The sequence below is a fragment of the Dicentrarchus labrax genome, unplaced genomic scaffold (genome assembly GCF_905237075.1).
Source record: "Dicentrarchus labrax unplaced genomic scaffold, dlabrax2021, whole genome shotgun sequence".
Taxonomy (NCBI): Eukaryota; Metazoa; Chordata; class Actinopteri; family Moronidae; genus Dicentrarchus; species Dicentrarchus labrax.
Genome location: NW_026136712.1, coordinates 15,586,224 through 15,601,652, shown reverse-complemented (window position 1 = coordinate 15,601,652; position 15,429 = coordinate 15,586,224). Strand labels below are relative to the sequence as shown.

The window sequence follows — 15,429 nt, the reverse complement described above, 5'->3', positions numbered from 1 at the left end:
ACGGGATGCACTTATAAGTTCATACTTATACTTATAAATCTGTTTTGCAGCTGTAGCGCCAAATTTCTAAACTATTTCCCACTTGGATTTATTCGTTTATGTGTTTTTTTGTTGTTTTCATAGCAGGGCTAATGTGCGCTCCCTCTGTCCTTTCTGTGTGTGCGTGATTGTGCACCGTGAGAGAGCCGTAACATGTGGGATTAATCATTATTTTTATTAATCACAGGACGTTTCATAGTCACCCCCCCACCACCACCTTTTATTCATAATGAAATCTGAATGAGATGTCTGTCTATGGTGTTTTATTGTGGAATTTGAATCACTTTTTATAATCTAAATTCATTATATTATTATTATATATAATAGTTCCTCATTCCTTTTTTTTTGCTTTTATTCTTTTGAAGCTTGAAATAAGAATGAAATCACCGCCGTCACACAGATCAAAACAGAGATTTATTAAAACGACAATTGATAAATGAATACATACTTGTTCATCTTAAGGAGACTGACTTCGTTAGCTACGTCTTAACAAAATGTTTCATACTTACACGCGCGCACACACACGCACGCACGCACGCACACACACACACACACACACACAACACACACACACACACACACACACACACACACACACACACACACACACACTTTGTAGAGGTCCACGTTTTAACAATTTACATTGTGCATATATCCACATATGTACAAAATCCATTTATTATGATACATTTAATTTCAAACAACAACAAATAAATACATAAAAGTAAATAACAAACAGGCCCACTTGTTACAAAATTGAAACGCACGATTTTTTTTTAACAACAACAAAAGAAAATGAGGCCTTTGTTGTGCAAGTAAAAAAAGTTTCCTCAGAGACTAAAAATATAGGCTATTTTTGTGTAAGGGGGAGAAATGTGCTGCTTATAGTTGGTCCCATATAATCTTGTACGCACATTAATCTATTTATATATATTTTACAACACTGAGTGATACACACAAATTCAACAGTAGCTGATAAATCTCTCACAAAACTCCAGTTACACGTCCATGACAAACGCTACATAGACTTGTTCGACACAATGAAATTACAGTCAAAAAGAAAAAAAAAAGAAACTTTGGAAAACGTGTCACACAATCATGATTTTGGTGATTGGGTGTTTATATTGCACATCGGTACTTACATAAAAGTTTTAAATTACTAGACTATGACCTTCCTGCCTCATCTCCAAATCTCTCCAGGGGAATGTTTCTTTGGGGGGGAGGGGGCGGTCAGAGTGTGGCCGGTCTAAGTGTACTCCGGACCGGACGACTCTTCTGACAAGGACCGCTGTGCTCTGAAGGGGTCGAACCCATTTTCATCTACTGGCAAACAATTCCCTGCCGAGCTGTAGCCCTTCTTTTTAGCTCTCCTCTCCTCCATCTTGATGGTATCGTACAGCCCCTGCGGAGCCTCCTCTAACAGGTTATCTCTCTCCGAGTAGGACGGTTTCATTTGGCACACGTTGCGCAGCAGCAGCAGGGCTGGTGCGTAAAGCACATTGACGAGGCCCATACCCAGATTAAGTTGTACAAACCCGTGATTGTGCACTATCTGGCCGGCTACTATAGGACCCATAGCATATGCAACAGAATAGGAAATATCCGCTATAGCATAAACACTACCATACACTGAAACATGACGCACGTCAACTAAAAACGCAAGTGTCGGCAGCAGGGCGGTGTCTACCAGCGCAATGCCAAAACAAATGCCGCACAACGGGGCGATGAGCTGCCCAAAAGTTTTGCATGCAGGGACTGTGCAGGAGCTCGCTCCTATGATAACCATACCTAAAGCTCCGTAGAACCACTGCAAATGTGGATGCTTCGCGGCCAATTTAACTGTTATGTACACACCGAGGACATGAGGGAAGAAGGCTGGGAGCCAGGTGAGCCCCATCTCCCACTGAGTGGAGTGCATGGTGGTCTCCATCCAGTTGGCTATGGTGGGCTCTAGAAAGGCCAGGGGGATGTTGCACACTGTCAGCGCCCCTGCCACCACAGCTATGTACGGGTCAATCATGAGTTTGTACATGGGGGTGCCGACTGGCATGTTCTCTCTAGTCCTGTTGGAGAACGGCTTCATCACTGTCAGCAGCAGAAAGCCGTCCGCCAGGCAAATGCAGGCGAGCACGATGAAGGGCACCCTCTTGCCCGCGAACTCGTACAGGATGCCCCCGAAAGGAGGCGCCACCAGACTCCCGAAAGAGATAAACGCCAGAGCGATGCCCAGCGCCTTGCTTCTCTCCGACTCTTCCGTGTATTTGTCAGCTATCATCGCGATCCCAGAGGTGTCCGCGAAAGCAGACCCGAGACCCTGCAAACTTCTGGCCGCGAAGAGCGTCGCATAGTTCTCCCCGAAAGCAAATATGCAAGTGGACACAAACATAACAGTCAGTCCAATTAAAAGTGGAAGGTCATATCCGACCCGGTCTATGAAAGTTCCCGACAGCGGGTTAACTAACAGCTGCAGGATGGCTTTGGATGCAAAAAGTACTCCTATCTGGACATCTAAATTGTCCTTGATGCTTTTGTCTTGGCTTGTGCTGTTGGCTGAACTGTTGGGGTGCATCACTACGTGGACGTGCTCTGACTGCTCACTCTCCAGCTCAGCAAGGTAGTCTGGAATAATTGGCACGATTACCATGTAGAGCATATTGTCCAGCAGCAGGGCCACGCAAACAATCACTAATATGATCCGTCTTTGCTGGTGAGGATCCTTCATCGCGGTGCCTAACTGCTTGGTTCTTTCGCCCATCTCGGACAGTTTAACGGCGGCTGATTTGACCAGCCCGGATGATCCTCCTTCTCCATCCATGGTGTGCTTTGTTTTTTTGTGTCTTTCTTTTTAAAAGAAATTTTTAAAATTAAAAAAAAAATGTAGTTGTGCTTCTCTCGTCTGCTGGCGATCTCTCAACACCTCGGATGACTCATTGGTGTTTTCTCTACATTGATGTGATGCTCTCCGTCCTCACCTCGCCTGTGCGTAAAGGGAGAGGCGAAGAGGAACTTGGCTGCTTTCATCGGTGAAGATGGCTCTCCTCAGCTTCCTCAACTTGTCCTCGCCTCAGCCAAATCCGATGTTGTTTCATGATCTCCCGAGAAGTGACGTGTTGAAATCGTAGAATTTCTGCACCGTGCAGAGGTTTCGGTCGCTAATCTCACATGGCAAAGTTAGTTTGAAGCGATTTTTTTTTCAATACTTATTTGCAACACCTAGGACGCTCGTGCTCTCTCGTCTCCGTGTCCATACCTCGTATCACCTGTGGCACTTTTGCGCTCAGCTCTGAGACCACGAGTGACTTCGTGGCCATTGGTGCACATTAACCCGGAGGTTCGGCGCTATTTTAGTCCTTTTTTTTTTTTGTCTCCCCTTTTCACCAAGAGCTATGACGCATCGCCAGCTTGCCCCCAAGTGGATCCCTTCGCCACTTGCCTCTTTTATGTTAATTTCCAACCATGGCAGCAATCACTTCAACCAATAAGAGCCAGAGAGCACCACATCACGACCCCCTTTACAAGAGACCTGGAAGAAAAGAGGCTTTCTTATTCTTAATGTGCAGCTTGTGACTCCTGACTTTGGTGTTAAGGAAGACATTCCACACTGTCTCTATATGGAATCACAAACACAACGTATGCGCACTGAGCTGAGATATCTGCAGGAATAAATCTATCCGATGTTAATCTTAAGATAAGAAGTAATACCAAACACACATTATACGTAAGTTAGACACACACACACACACACACACACACACACACACACACACACACACACACACACACACACACACACACACACACACACAAATCTAAAGAACACCACAAATATAAATATCACAACTATAAAATCACTTCTCGCAACTGGGTCTCTATGGAGCAATAATAGTGGCACTGTCTTGAAGCGTAATTAAATATTAAAGTCAATATATTCGTTGGCTGTTTAAGGGAAAGTTTACAATATTAGCTTTTAAAATTCAGAATGTCCCAACACACTGTGTGTCAGTCATAAACGAGCCACTGCTGCAGGAGCGGAAGAGATTTCAGCAGAGCGAGGTTGTGGACAGCTCCAGTCCACACACACACACACACACACACACACACACACACACACACACACACACACACACACACACACACTCTGTGAATGAAAATTACTTTTTTTTTTTTTGTTCAAATGTAGCCAAGGAATTAAAATATGCCTATATAACTGTATGAACGTAAAAACTTTTGCACGCAGCTCTTATTCCCTGAGACGGAACCTTGCCAGGCAGCCCGGGGACTTTTTAATTTACCACAAGACACCGGCGACACCTTGTGGTGGAAATCTACAAGTACACACAGCAGCCATAAATCAGCCCTCTTACCCCTGCTCTGCTGAGATATTGTATATGTACAAGGTTAAAAACTATTTACATTATTACAACCAGTGCAACCAATTGGTAACTAGTAACCTTTCTGATGGTTTCAGTTTATTTATTATACCTTTTGTCTAATTTAGTTATATTCCCATTTTAGATTAGTTGTAGTTTTAGTATGCTATTAAATAAAGAGAATATAATTATTTTTAATTTTATTTAATCAGAATCATGTTAAAAGTATTTATTTTTTTATTTCTTAACTAGATATATTATTATTTTTTGCCAGTAGAGGGCAGTGAAGACTTGTAAGTAATAACAAATGTGTAACCCATGATTCAACTGTATAACATAGGTTAGCTCCCACCAAAATTCAAAACACAGGACTGGAACCTCCTCTGGAACAACAAAGTAATAAAGTAAAGTAATGAATTAATCTAAGTGATTCAACTTAAAATAAATAAAATTTCTTCTGGTGCCATACAATGCTATATAATGTTTGTTTACATCAGTGATATTTGTGAAAACCACAATTTAACAGGTTTCCAATCATAATTAGCTGTGTGAAGTCTTATTTGTCAGAATTTTTAACCTGTATGTCAAATTGAATGCACACAATACTATTATTTATAGTATCTGTCCTCCTATAAATAAATAAATACAACATTTAAGATTCAAATACATCCTATTAGAGTTGTCTAATTTTACTACCACTACAACAACTAATAATAATTTTAATTAAGATAACAACAACAATCAAATTATGTCACACATGCTATTCTCCTACTTCATATATCTTTATCCTCATCCTTATGTGACATTATATCTTTATTTATATGTTTTCTACCAAATGTGACTTGTGTTACAGTACTTTTATTACAGATGTTGGTATTGTATGTGTAAGAGCCCCAGCCAAGAGAGCATCTTTGTTTTCTAGTTGATATCAACACTTAGGATGATTACAGTGGCATTGGAGGGGTGTTTCCAGTGTGTTCAGTGGATGATTTGATGCAGAAATGGCAGCATTAATACACCAACAGGAGGATTAACACGCCACAGGAAATAACTGCCCAATTTCACTAATGAGAGAGGCTTGGCAAAGCAGCAGCCATTACATAAACACTTTTTATATTATAGTCTTATACTGCAGCCACACTACTGTTTTTTAAGTGTATATATATATATATATATATATATATATATATATATATATATATAGAGAGAGAGAGAGAGAGAGAGAGAGAGAGAGAGAGAGATTTCATAATAGTGCAGAAATGTGACCACATGGATAATCTCTGCTAACTCATTCTAGTAACTTGGCAGGAGTCTGCAGGAGTTCAGAGTGTCAGCTGATATGAGAGAGCTTTAATAAATTAGACCAGAAGAAAGACGCAAATGTAATCTAATCAAGATTATACTCTGGCAGCCATCCTTTAACAATGATTTCAAGAAAGCTCCACAGGAGATATGTCAAATTATCAGCGCTGATGAAGGAGAAATTATTATGAACAGACGCTTTCAGTGTTATGGCAGATCTTTGTTTTTGTCCCGTGACACGTCTCCTTCGACTGTGCCATCTAATCTGACCTGTGGACTGTAATGTGTAATGTTTAATGCAGGGTTTACTTTGACCTTTGCTCTGCTTTTCTGAGCTCTCACCTTTGACCTGGAGTGTCTTTTTCAGAGTCAGAAGTAACAGTAACATAAACATCAACCATTGTATTTATTGGACCTAAACAAAGTTGATCATTAACCTGGGAGTTGATCTCTCTGTGACAGCTTTTGCTGATGAAGTCTGTTATGCTCTGTTTATGTTTTTCTTTCCCAAATTGTAACTCAGGAGTGGATCTTGTGCACTTAAACAGATCATCAGTTGGTGTAAGATAAAGTGCTCTTTAACCATAATCCGCATTTTAAAACATCCTTATGCATTTTTGTTGAAATCTTATCCAGCTACCGTTAATAGCATTTATATTGTATGCTTACTACAAAATCTACAACTGTATGAGGTTTAGAATGATAAATGTAATGTTATTTTCTAGTGTTCTTCAGAGCTACATAATTTATCTATGTCCTCAGTATTGTTTGTAGGAATTTGGGGGATTTAACAACCTGGGGAAGTTGAATCTAAGGCTCATTTTAACCTCTTTAAATTAGACTATTTTATACAAACAAACAATATTATTATCTGTATTATATTATTATGATTTCAATATTTCTACACCTGAATTATATTCCAAGCAGTGTGCAGAAGGCTTGGAAACAACTGTTACATAATCATGTTAGAGGGATTAAATATAGAGAAAATACTGTTGGACAGTTGAACAAAATATGAAACAAAAAATGGGAAATAGTCACACATGTTTCTATTTGGTGGTTTAGGTTTTTGGCTCCAAAGCTTGTATCAACCCTACAAAGTGCACTGTATGTTGCATTGGAGTTTGAGTTAACTTTGACTACCACTTTATTGATGACATCCAAAGCTTTTACTGTAACAACAGTTGGATAAGAAGAGAGGAAAATAATTGAGACAACTGGCGCTGAGATGATCAAAAGTATGACAATATTTTGACCTGATACCAAAGATTTCTTGGTGAGTTGGGGTTGCACCGAGGGAACTCACAACCTCAGTATTTCTACATTTCTGGCTATGGCCCAGGTGATCTGGTGCTCTTAAGGCCAAAATCTTACTCTGATTAACTAAATCTCTCTGAACCTGTCACATGTGCACTCATGTGTGGTGGGCTGCTGTTTGTGTTTTTCATGACAGATGTTTTTTTTCTTTTTCTTTTTTACACCATCTGTCTGTGACTAGCATTATATTTTATTGTTACTATTTAAGCACAACCAGGAACACCTTCACATCACCTTGTGGGTGGATGGTGATCTAAATCCCGACTCTACTGAGTGAAAGGGGTTGTAGTTAGATTTAGTTATTTGTACAATGTGTTTCAAGAAAGCTCAGTGAGCTTATATGTGTCTGTGACAAGTTGTCCTCCTTTCTTCCTGTGTGCTTGTTGCTATTATTGCTGCTTCTATCTACAGCTCTGACCAAATTAGATCACTAGTCCAAACACACTGTCTTGTAATCTGCTGTCAGTCAGATAGACAACTGTTTCTAAGAAGTTGATGCTAATCTGTTGGATTCCACAGTCTGAGAAAAACCCTGAACCCTGATTTATGAGGAAGTAGGCCTTCATGATAATGTCTAACATTTAAAACCTGCTAATTAGAAGAGCTTGTTCATGTTGCTGGAAAGAAATCCAACATTAGAGTCAGCTGCATAACACCCATCAGTCAGTTTCTGATTAGGATTTTTCCAGTTTACCCTTACTTTCAGCTTCTTTTTCAGACTTTTAAAAAGAAGAAATAATAACCACAAAAATACAAAATACAAAGATTTCAGCAAAATGTATGGGTCTCCTTTTTTGTAATGTACTCTAAAAACACTAAGAGACTACAGCCATTAGTATTATCATCAAAATATAATTAAAGTAACAAAAGTAAAAATACCTACTTTGCAGTATTTCAGGATAATTTATATAATTAAATTACACTTATTGATGCATTTATGTGTTCATCACTTTGATGTTGCAGCAGGTGAAAGTGGAACTCATTTTATTTACTTTATATACCACTAAGTAGCTTAATCTATAATAATATATCATATTAATTTGTTTATAATATTTTGTATTAATAATCGGAATCTGTAAAATAACCTTTAACTGAATTTATCTTATAAATAAAGTGGAGTAAAAAGTAAAATATTTGTCTCTGGAGTGTGGTACTTGAGTAAATGTACTGTTGCTTTCCACCACTAGACTGTACTTACAGGAACAGAGGTGCTTTGAGCTAAATGCTAATGCTAACAGCTAACATGCTATCTGCTTACCATGTTTACCATTTTAGTTTAACCTGTTAGCATGCTAAAATTTGCTAATTAGCAGTACACAGTGTGCTAATTGGAATTACATTACTTTTGCAGGTATTTGCTCAAGAACCAAAGTAAAAAAAATAGCATTTTGATCTGATGATGGCACTAGATGACAACAAAAATGGGGGCAGTTCATCCTGAGGGGAACATGAATGTGCATAACAAATATTATAGCAATCCATCCAATAGTTCTTGAGACTTCCCAATCAAAACCACAAGAAGAGTCAGAAGAAAAGTCAGGAGATCACCAAAGTCAAAAGGATTAATCCTCTGAGGACCTTGAATGTCTGTACACAATTTCCCGGCAATGCATCCAGTAGTTTTTGAAATATTTCCATCTGGGCCAAAGTGGTAGACTAAATGACTGACAATAGCTTCCCTAGAGCTGTTATATTAAAAGAAGAATTTATAGTTTCACTGTTGCTTTGATTTGACACACTACAATTCAAGAGTTAACTGCAATGTGTTGTTATTCTAATGAAGTCAACCGGACTACTTCTGGTTCTTGACCTGCGTGACTGCTGCTCATTAGGGCCGACTCCATTAAGACGGGCTGCCATAGACAGTGAGAGGATTTCACCTGCTGACGACTACCTGGCAGTCAGTCGCTTCTGAGGTTAGTGTGACAGAGACTTTGTCTCACTGAGGCTTATTTCTGGTGTTCATGCATTTAGCAGCTCAGAGATCAGAACGCTGCAGTCATTTCTTGTCTGTGCTTTCGCTGACACAAAGTAACACTTAGCACTAGACATGTGGCTGCTTTGACTAGTCTGTCAGCAGGGAATGAATTCCTTAAATATCTCTCTTTCAACCTACCTACTACCTATGTTATCTATGTTCTCAGGGTTTATGTAACCCTAGAACTGAAGAACATAGGACCCTGGCATGTTCCCATTACGTGCCATATAAATAATGGAGAACATAGGACCCTGGTTACATAGGAATGACTCTCCCTACATTCCTAAGATTGATCCAAATTTAAATATTTTTTAAAGGTTTGATAATAAGGCAAAATGCACATGCAAGTTCTTGTTAACTTTTACAAAATAGCAATAGAAAACATCCTGGCTATCACTAATTGGCATGGTTTGTGCACGGCCCAGGGCAGAAGTACTCTGTGGTGCATGATTAAAACAGCCCAGAACATCACTGGCACACTCACCCTGCTGCAGTCTGGCAAGCACTATAGAAGTATCCACTGCTGTCCCACCGGACTGCAGAGCAGCTTCTTTCCTCAGGTTGTGAGACTCCTCAAGTCCTCCAAACTCCACTATAAATAATAGTTCTTTGTTTTGTGTGCAGCATAAAGGGACTACAGCTTTAATTGTAAAACCATGTTGTAGAATGATACATAAATTCAGTTGGTCTGGTCCCTTCAATCAACAATGTGTATCCATATTGGCATCTTTATTCATGTGCATATAAATACAGAAAAGGCCAGACTCTGTGATTTGTCCTATTAGAATAAATCTAATGTAACAAGTTTAAAGATGGCTAAATGAGTTCCATCAGGGGGATCTGAACTAGAATACACTATAATTCAATTTTAATGTAAGGCAATAAAAAAATTTAAATCCACCACACTGTCTTTATTTATCAGTTTATGTATTTAAAGTAATAGGCTACTCAGAAATTTGAATAAATTCACTTTACTTCAGGTGTTGACTATAGTGTAATTGCATAATACAGTCTTAACACAGTGAATGCTTCCTTACTATACATAGAAGTTACATCACCTCAAACTGTCAACAACTGTGACTGATCTGCTTAGTAAAGGGTTGAGAAAGCCTTGTTCATGAGAGGCCGTCTCTGGATGCTGGTCAACTGTCGAAATTAGGCGCTTACTTACAGCAGCTCAGTTATTCAGCACCTTAAAGCAGATGGAGCATACAGTAGAAGAGCAGCAACACAGTGTGTTTATTGTAAGTGGTCTAACACGGACGGAGGAGCAGTGCAGGTTAAATACAAATTGCTGCAGAAAGAATGCAATAATTTGAAATTTGATAAATTACCCACAACACGTTTAGTAAATTTACACAAATCCAGCGTGAGGCTGTCTGGAGTTTCAGCTACTATCCACGTGTGAAAATATTACAACAATCTAAATGGCTCAACAGTGTTTACAATACCATACCAGTGAGGAACCTATGATAAGAACTAATGGTAGTTTTGCCACAAAATATTGAGTTTCCTTTTAATGTGACTTCTTAATAACCGGCTCAACAATCTTCTGTCCGGTGAGGAAGTGCCACACGCCGCCTCGGTAGAACTCATTTCCAAATGAGTAGAGGAGAGCGTTGAAGATGGGATTTGTCTTTGCCACAACTGGAAGGATCTGCGAGCAGACATAAGTATTATTTCCATAGTTTCTATCGGTTATGAAAACATTGCAATTTCTGATATAGGAACAGATTATTCAAACCACTTTATTTGTAGTTTTTCTTCCATACATATTTCACTCACCTGGAGCTTTATCTAAGACCAGTATGATCATTGGACTTCTTTTTAGCAACATTAATGCATTCCCAGATCTCGGCAATTAACTTGGTCATTACAATGTTATTATTACTCGTAGGAATGTCTGGAATTATCCTTTAAACTAAGTCAGCAATAAGATGACTTCCTTCCTTTTTCATCATTTTGACTGCATTTTCACACAAACAGTTCTTACCATTCTTAGCTTTGGAGATACGAGCTTCACGTTCTCGAAGCAGGCGTAGATACACATGAGGACGTAGGGGCCCCAGCACATCAGCAGTACCCTCAAGGGCACATTTGTGTTAAACTAGAAAACAAAGTTCATTGGGTCACTGTAGATATTCAGATGTAGTGCAGCAGATTTAGAACTGATGGTTTAGTATTAACAATATTCAGCTGGAAATGGAAAAAACAACACTTTAAATTTGTCAGTTAGTCTGATAGGCTTCACTGAAGTCAGTTATGCTACATATTCTTTTTAAAGAACGTCCCCCTTCAGATGGTATCTCCCTAAAGGTCCAGTTTGTAACATTTAGGAGGCTCTTTTGGCAAAAATGGACTATAACATTCATAGGTATGTTTTCATTAGTGTATACAATATAATTTACCCTGTGTTGATGGACCTTCTTGAAGTGTTTATTGATGGCATCGTAACATGACACCATGGTGAAAGCTGGGAACATCAGGTAGAGCACCGTTATAGTGAGCATGTAGGTCACATAGTCCCTGTTGAAAAGAGATAAATAGCATTTATTATACCTAGTATAGAGGATTGTAAGTAATCCTTATTGTACACTACCTATAAACATTGTAATATGAATTGATAGTGATGAAAACAGCAGCAAAATTGGCCATTTTGTCCATGCCAACATTCCAGTTTTAGTATTAATCCTATATTTATACAACCGTACCTGTCCCCTCTGGTGTAGTCCAGCGTGCAGCAAGTCTTCATAGGCTCAAAGTCATAGACGCCCCATCCCATGAGAGGAACAGCAGCCCAGAAGATGGAAAGAATCCAGATGATTGCACTCATCGTCAGAGTAGTGCTCCAGAAGAGCTTCTGTCCTTCAGAATAAAACATTTTAATAAAAAGGTTTTTTATGTATTTGTTTTGATAAAGCTGAGTTTGTCTGCTTTTCACCAGAAAAAAAAGCAGGTGTGAATGAATCTGACATTCAGTTTGTCTCCTGATTAAATTAAGTTTGACATTTACTCTGTTTTTGGTCTTCACCAACTCCTGAAGGAAATGTATGGCTCTTAAGCTGATAAATGCCCCACTATGTTCACCAGAGAGTCGCTATGAGCAGTGCTGGTTATGTCGTACTCACTGGTGCAGTATTGGTGATATCTGTCCCAAGCGAGGGCAGCCATGAAACTGATGGACGCCAGGACTGCAATCATCCCCTGAAAAGCGTGAAAGGAACATCCATCTTGACCAAATGGCCAAACTCTAGAAAAGACAATGAAACTTCAATCATACTCCAGCATGCTAAAGAATGTTGCGTGTACCCAATATTGTGTTATAATACGACAACATCAGGCTGTAAAAATAGTTAAAGGAGTTAAGTTAAGTTAAGTTAAAGGATCACAACCTTTCTGCCATGTGACCCTTTGAAGACAAGCAATGCCTACTCATTACAGGTTGCATATAGTAGTTAAACCAAAGACTGATTCGTCCTTCTCAGATTGTTGTCCTGGAGAGGTAAAACTCTCCAGTGTGTCACCAGAAAAAGTCAGAAAAATAAACTTCTTAATAGTCTTACAACCTCTCTGACTTATCTTTCGAATAACAAGTCTGGATTACCAAAGCAAACTACTACACTGTGGGCCTAAGACTCGTTGAAATGTTGTTTGTGGAAATTACTTTCAATTTTTTCAATTTCTTTTATTAATACAGTGTGCACCAGTAAAATATTATTATATTATAAACTGAAATAAAAGGATTTTTTAGGCAATACCTGCAATATCAGCAGATCTTGAGGACAAATTTTCTTAGTTAAAATCTAGTTTGAAGTCATTTATCATTTCAGTTTATTGTTACTACCTAAAATACTAACTAAATGTGTGCTTAATACATACACAATACATGCACAATGCACAGAGTGCAAGAGAAATAACGGGCGTCAATAGGGGCCCCCCTAGCGGGTTAATCCAGCCCTGCTGGTGTTCAGGTTGGGAACCACTGAATAAAATATATAAGAGGTTTAAACAGGACATTAAACATTTATATGAGTGTTGCTACAATTAGAATTAAGATCTGCTTAGGTAACTTAAAACAGGTTTGCTTGAAATATGTGAACTTTACACACAGAATAAAGTGGATTGTGGACTGGATTATGAAACCCAAAGTCTTATTTAGCTTGTAACTATTGGCTAATATTAAATACTGTTTAATACTACTGAGCCTTTTTTGTTTTGGGTTGCAGAAATAAATCTATTACCCCCACCATGATATACAAAGTGTTTATAGAAGAAGGATTTGAAGAACTCAGGGTGTCTGTTTTATACCTGAGATAGCTTGCATATGCAGCTGTGAGTCCGTTAATATTCAAACTGATGTCAGCCACAGCGAGATTGAACACAAAGAAGTTACTGGGATTCCGCATCTCCTTCACTGTGAGGAAAGACACGATGCTGATGGCATTGAGAAAAAATCCAAGCATACCTGAAAGGGGGAAAAAGAAGTGAAATGTCCCTTTAAATTCTCGCATCACACTGTTATCAGTCTGAATTTATTAGCACAGTCATATCCCTGATTGTACCCCAAACAGCAAAGTTTGGAAACATAAAGGCCCTTAAACAGCCTTTAACATTTATTTTTTTAATCATAGCTTTACTATTAGAGTCAGCAAATAGAGATTAGAGTCGGCCGGAGGTTTTCAAAGTGGGATGTGCCTCTGGGGGGGGCTCCAAAAGCTTTAGGGGAGGCTTAGTGAAGGGAAGTAAAATAAAATATTACATTAGTTATCAAAATAAGGTCAAATATAATAGCCTAAATGTGAGTGATTTGGTTAAATACATAGTTTAGAGGTACAGTTGTTTGGGGGAATTTGACTGTTTTATCCCACTTTCCCAGAGTCAGAAACTAATAAATGCCTTAGGACAGACCTTTTTTTATGTATTTTATGTAATCTGAAGTTATGTCAAACAGAAATATTAGGCTATCTTGGCTCAGCTGTTGAGAGTGGGATCAAATAACATAATCATGATCCCACAGGCATCCAGGAATTGAGCAAAAGCAAGTAAAAGGGGGTGAGGGGGCGCCCTTTTCCCAAGCTTTGTCTGAGGGGAGGTCCACACAGACTCACAAACCTGGCTAAACATCACTAAGAGACATAAAAATGGATTGGGATTGGTTTGGTATTTTTAATAACATAAGATCCTTTTATTATCTAAGCACACTGTTTCAGAGTGAACTGTCCCTTTAATCCTCGAAGCAACATGTCTTCCTGTGCGCTCGGTCCACTTACCCGCAACGAGAAGCGCTACGCCGAATGTAGTCATATCAAACTCCGTGAATCCCTCCGGTAATGTATACGCTGCCATGTTGAAATGCACAAATTCAACTTTTGCACACAAAAAAATAAAAATAGAGTCCTTTTCCTGTGGTGTAGCGCTCCACCGTCCTCAACAAAATGACGCCTTATAAAGGCTCTTTCACGTGAAAAAGCAAAAAAAAGGGACTAATCTCAATAAACCCCTTCTGCAATCCCTCGAAGAATGTCCTAACGAGCAAACTCCCTGCAAGTTTGGGATCGACCAAAGTTTGCGCAACTCTCTGATCTAAAGTTTGTCGATTGGGGGGCTTAGCTGAGGGGGATTTTTGTGAATAAATGTAGAGAGAAAGCTGAGATGAACTTTTCCCTCAACTCATGCAGCTGGCGGTGTTTGTATTGTTGTGAGTGATAAGAGAGAACACAGTGGAAACATGGGAAATGTTGTTTTTCCGCCAATGTTATTGGATCGAGTTGCACCACAAAGCAAATTGTTAACCTCTTAAATAGGCTGCACTCGGAGTAAAAACAATCACTATATTCACTTGTTATTTGGCTTTATTTTTAATTTTATTAAAAATAGTTTCACTTTCCTATAGCGCTTGTTTGCTAATTGGCAAATGTGAAACTAATGAGTAATCTATTGCATGTCTGTCCCTGGAAGACGGATCCCTCCTCTGTTGCTCCTCCTCAGGTCTCCTCCATTTTTCTCCCTTCAAAAGGTTTTTTAGGGAAGTTCTCAGGATACTTAATACTAACAATTTGTATTTTGCATATATAGTATATATATTAAGTTAATTTCTCTAGCCAAGGCACTGGTTTAGATCTGGAGTTGATCCCCCGGCACTGTACAGTGGCTGCCCACTGCAAGTACTTTGTATGGGTGTAATGCAGAGGACAAATTTCACTATGTGTTGTAATTTGTATGATTGTGTATGTAAAAGGCAGAGTATCTAAAGGTTGGGGGACCTTTAGAATATTTTTCTCAGCATAGTGACTCTGTGTACAAGAAGCCCCAGAAGCACAAGTTTTATGGTCAGGAAAGACATTTTAATAACCGTAACAGAGTCTGTACAGGGTCCCTTTTCGAAATTACATCCCACAGCACTCTCTCACTTTATAAACAAGC

At 39.0% G+C, this 15,429-nt stretch overlaps 2 protein-coding genes across 2 annotated transcripts; both read right to left on the bottom strand.

The window, feature by feature from the left end:
• Positions 1-434: 434 nt before the first annotated feature.
• Positions 435-3,435, bottom strand: slc18a3b (solute carrier family 18 member 3b). Its single transcript, XM_051417780.1, has one exon. The coding sequence runs from the start codon at positions 2,852-2,854 to the stop codon at positions 1,286-1,288; it is 1,569 nt and encodes a 522-aa protein (XP_051273740.1). The 5' UTR covers positions 2,855-3,435; the 3' UTR covers positions 435-1,285.
• Positions 3,436-9,902: 6,467 nt separating this feature from the next.
• rgrb (retinal G protein coupled receptor b) lies at positions 9,903-14,696 on the bottom strand. The gene is made up of 7 exons (XM_051418448.1): positions 14,277-14,696; positions 13,315-13,471; positions 12,135-12,256; positions 11,718-11,871; positions 11,415-11,532; positions 11,000-11,113; positions 9,903-10,663 (listed from the first exon to the last, which is right to left on the bottom strand). Exons 1-7 carry the CDS (start codon positions 14,350-14,352, stop codon positions 10,523-10,525), a joined length of 882 nt encoding a protein of 293 aa, XP_051274408.1. The 5' UTR covers positions 14,353-14,696; the 3' UTR covers positions 9,903-10,522.
• Between the last annotated feature and the right edge of the window lie 733 nt (positions 14,697-15,429).

Bases quoted from the DNA above. Each gene is read 5' to 3' on its own strand.
- rgrb (XM_051418448.1), bottom strand. From the start codon at position 14,352: ATGGCAGCGTATACATTACCGGAGGGATTCACGGAGTTTGATATGACT. The intron at 11,872-12,134 runs GTGAGTACGACA...TTTATTCTGAAG, and splicing joins ATATCACCAATACTGCACCA to GACAGAAGCTCTTCTGGAGC. The intron at 11,533-11,717 runs GTACGGTTGTAT...TCTTTTCAACAG, and splicing joins GACTACACCAGAGGGGACAG to GGACTATGTGACCTACATGC.
- slc18a3b (XM_051417780.1), bottom strand. From the start codon at position 2,854: ATGGATGGAGAAGGAGGATCATCCGGGCTGGTCAAATCAGCCGCCGTT.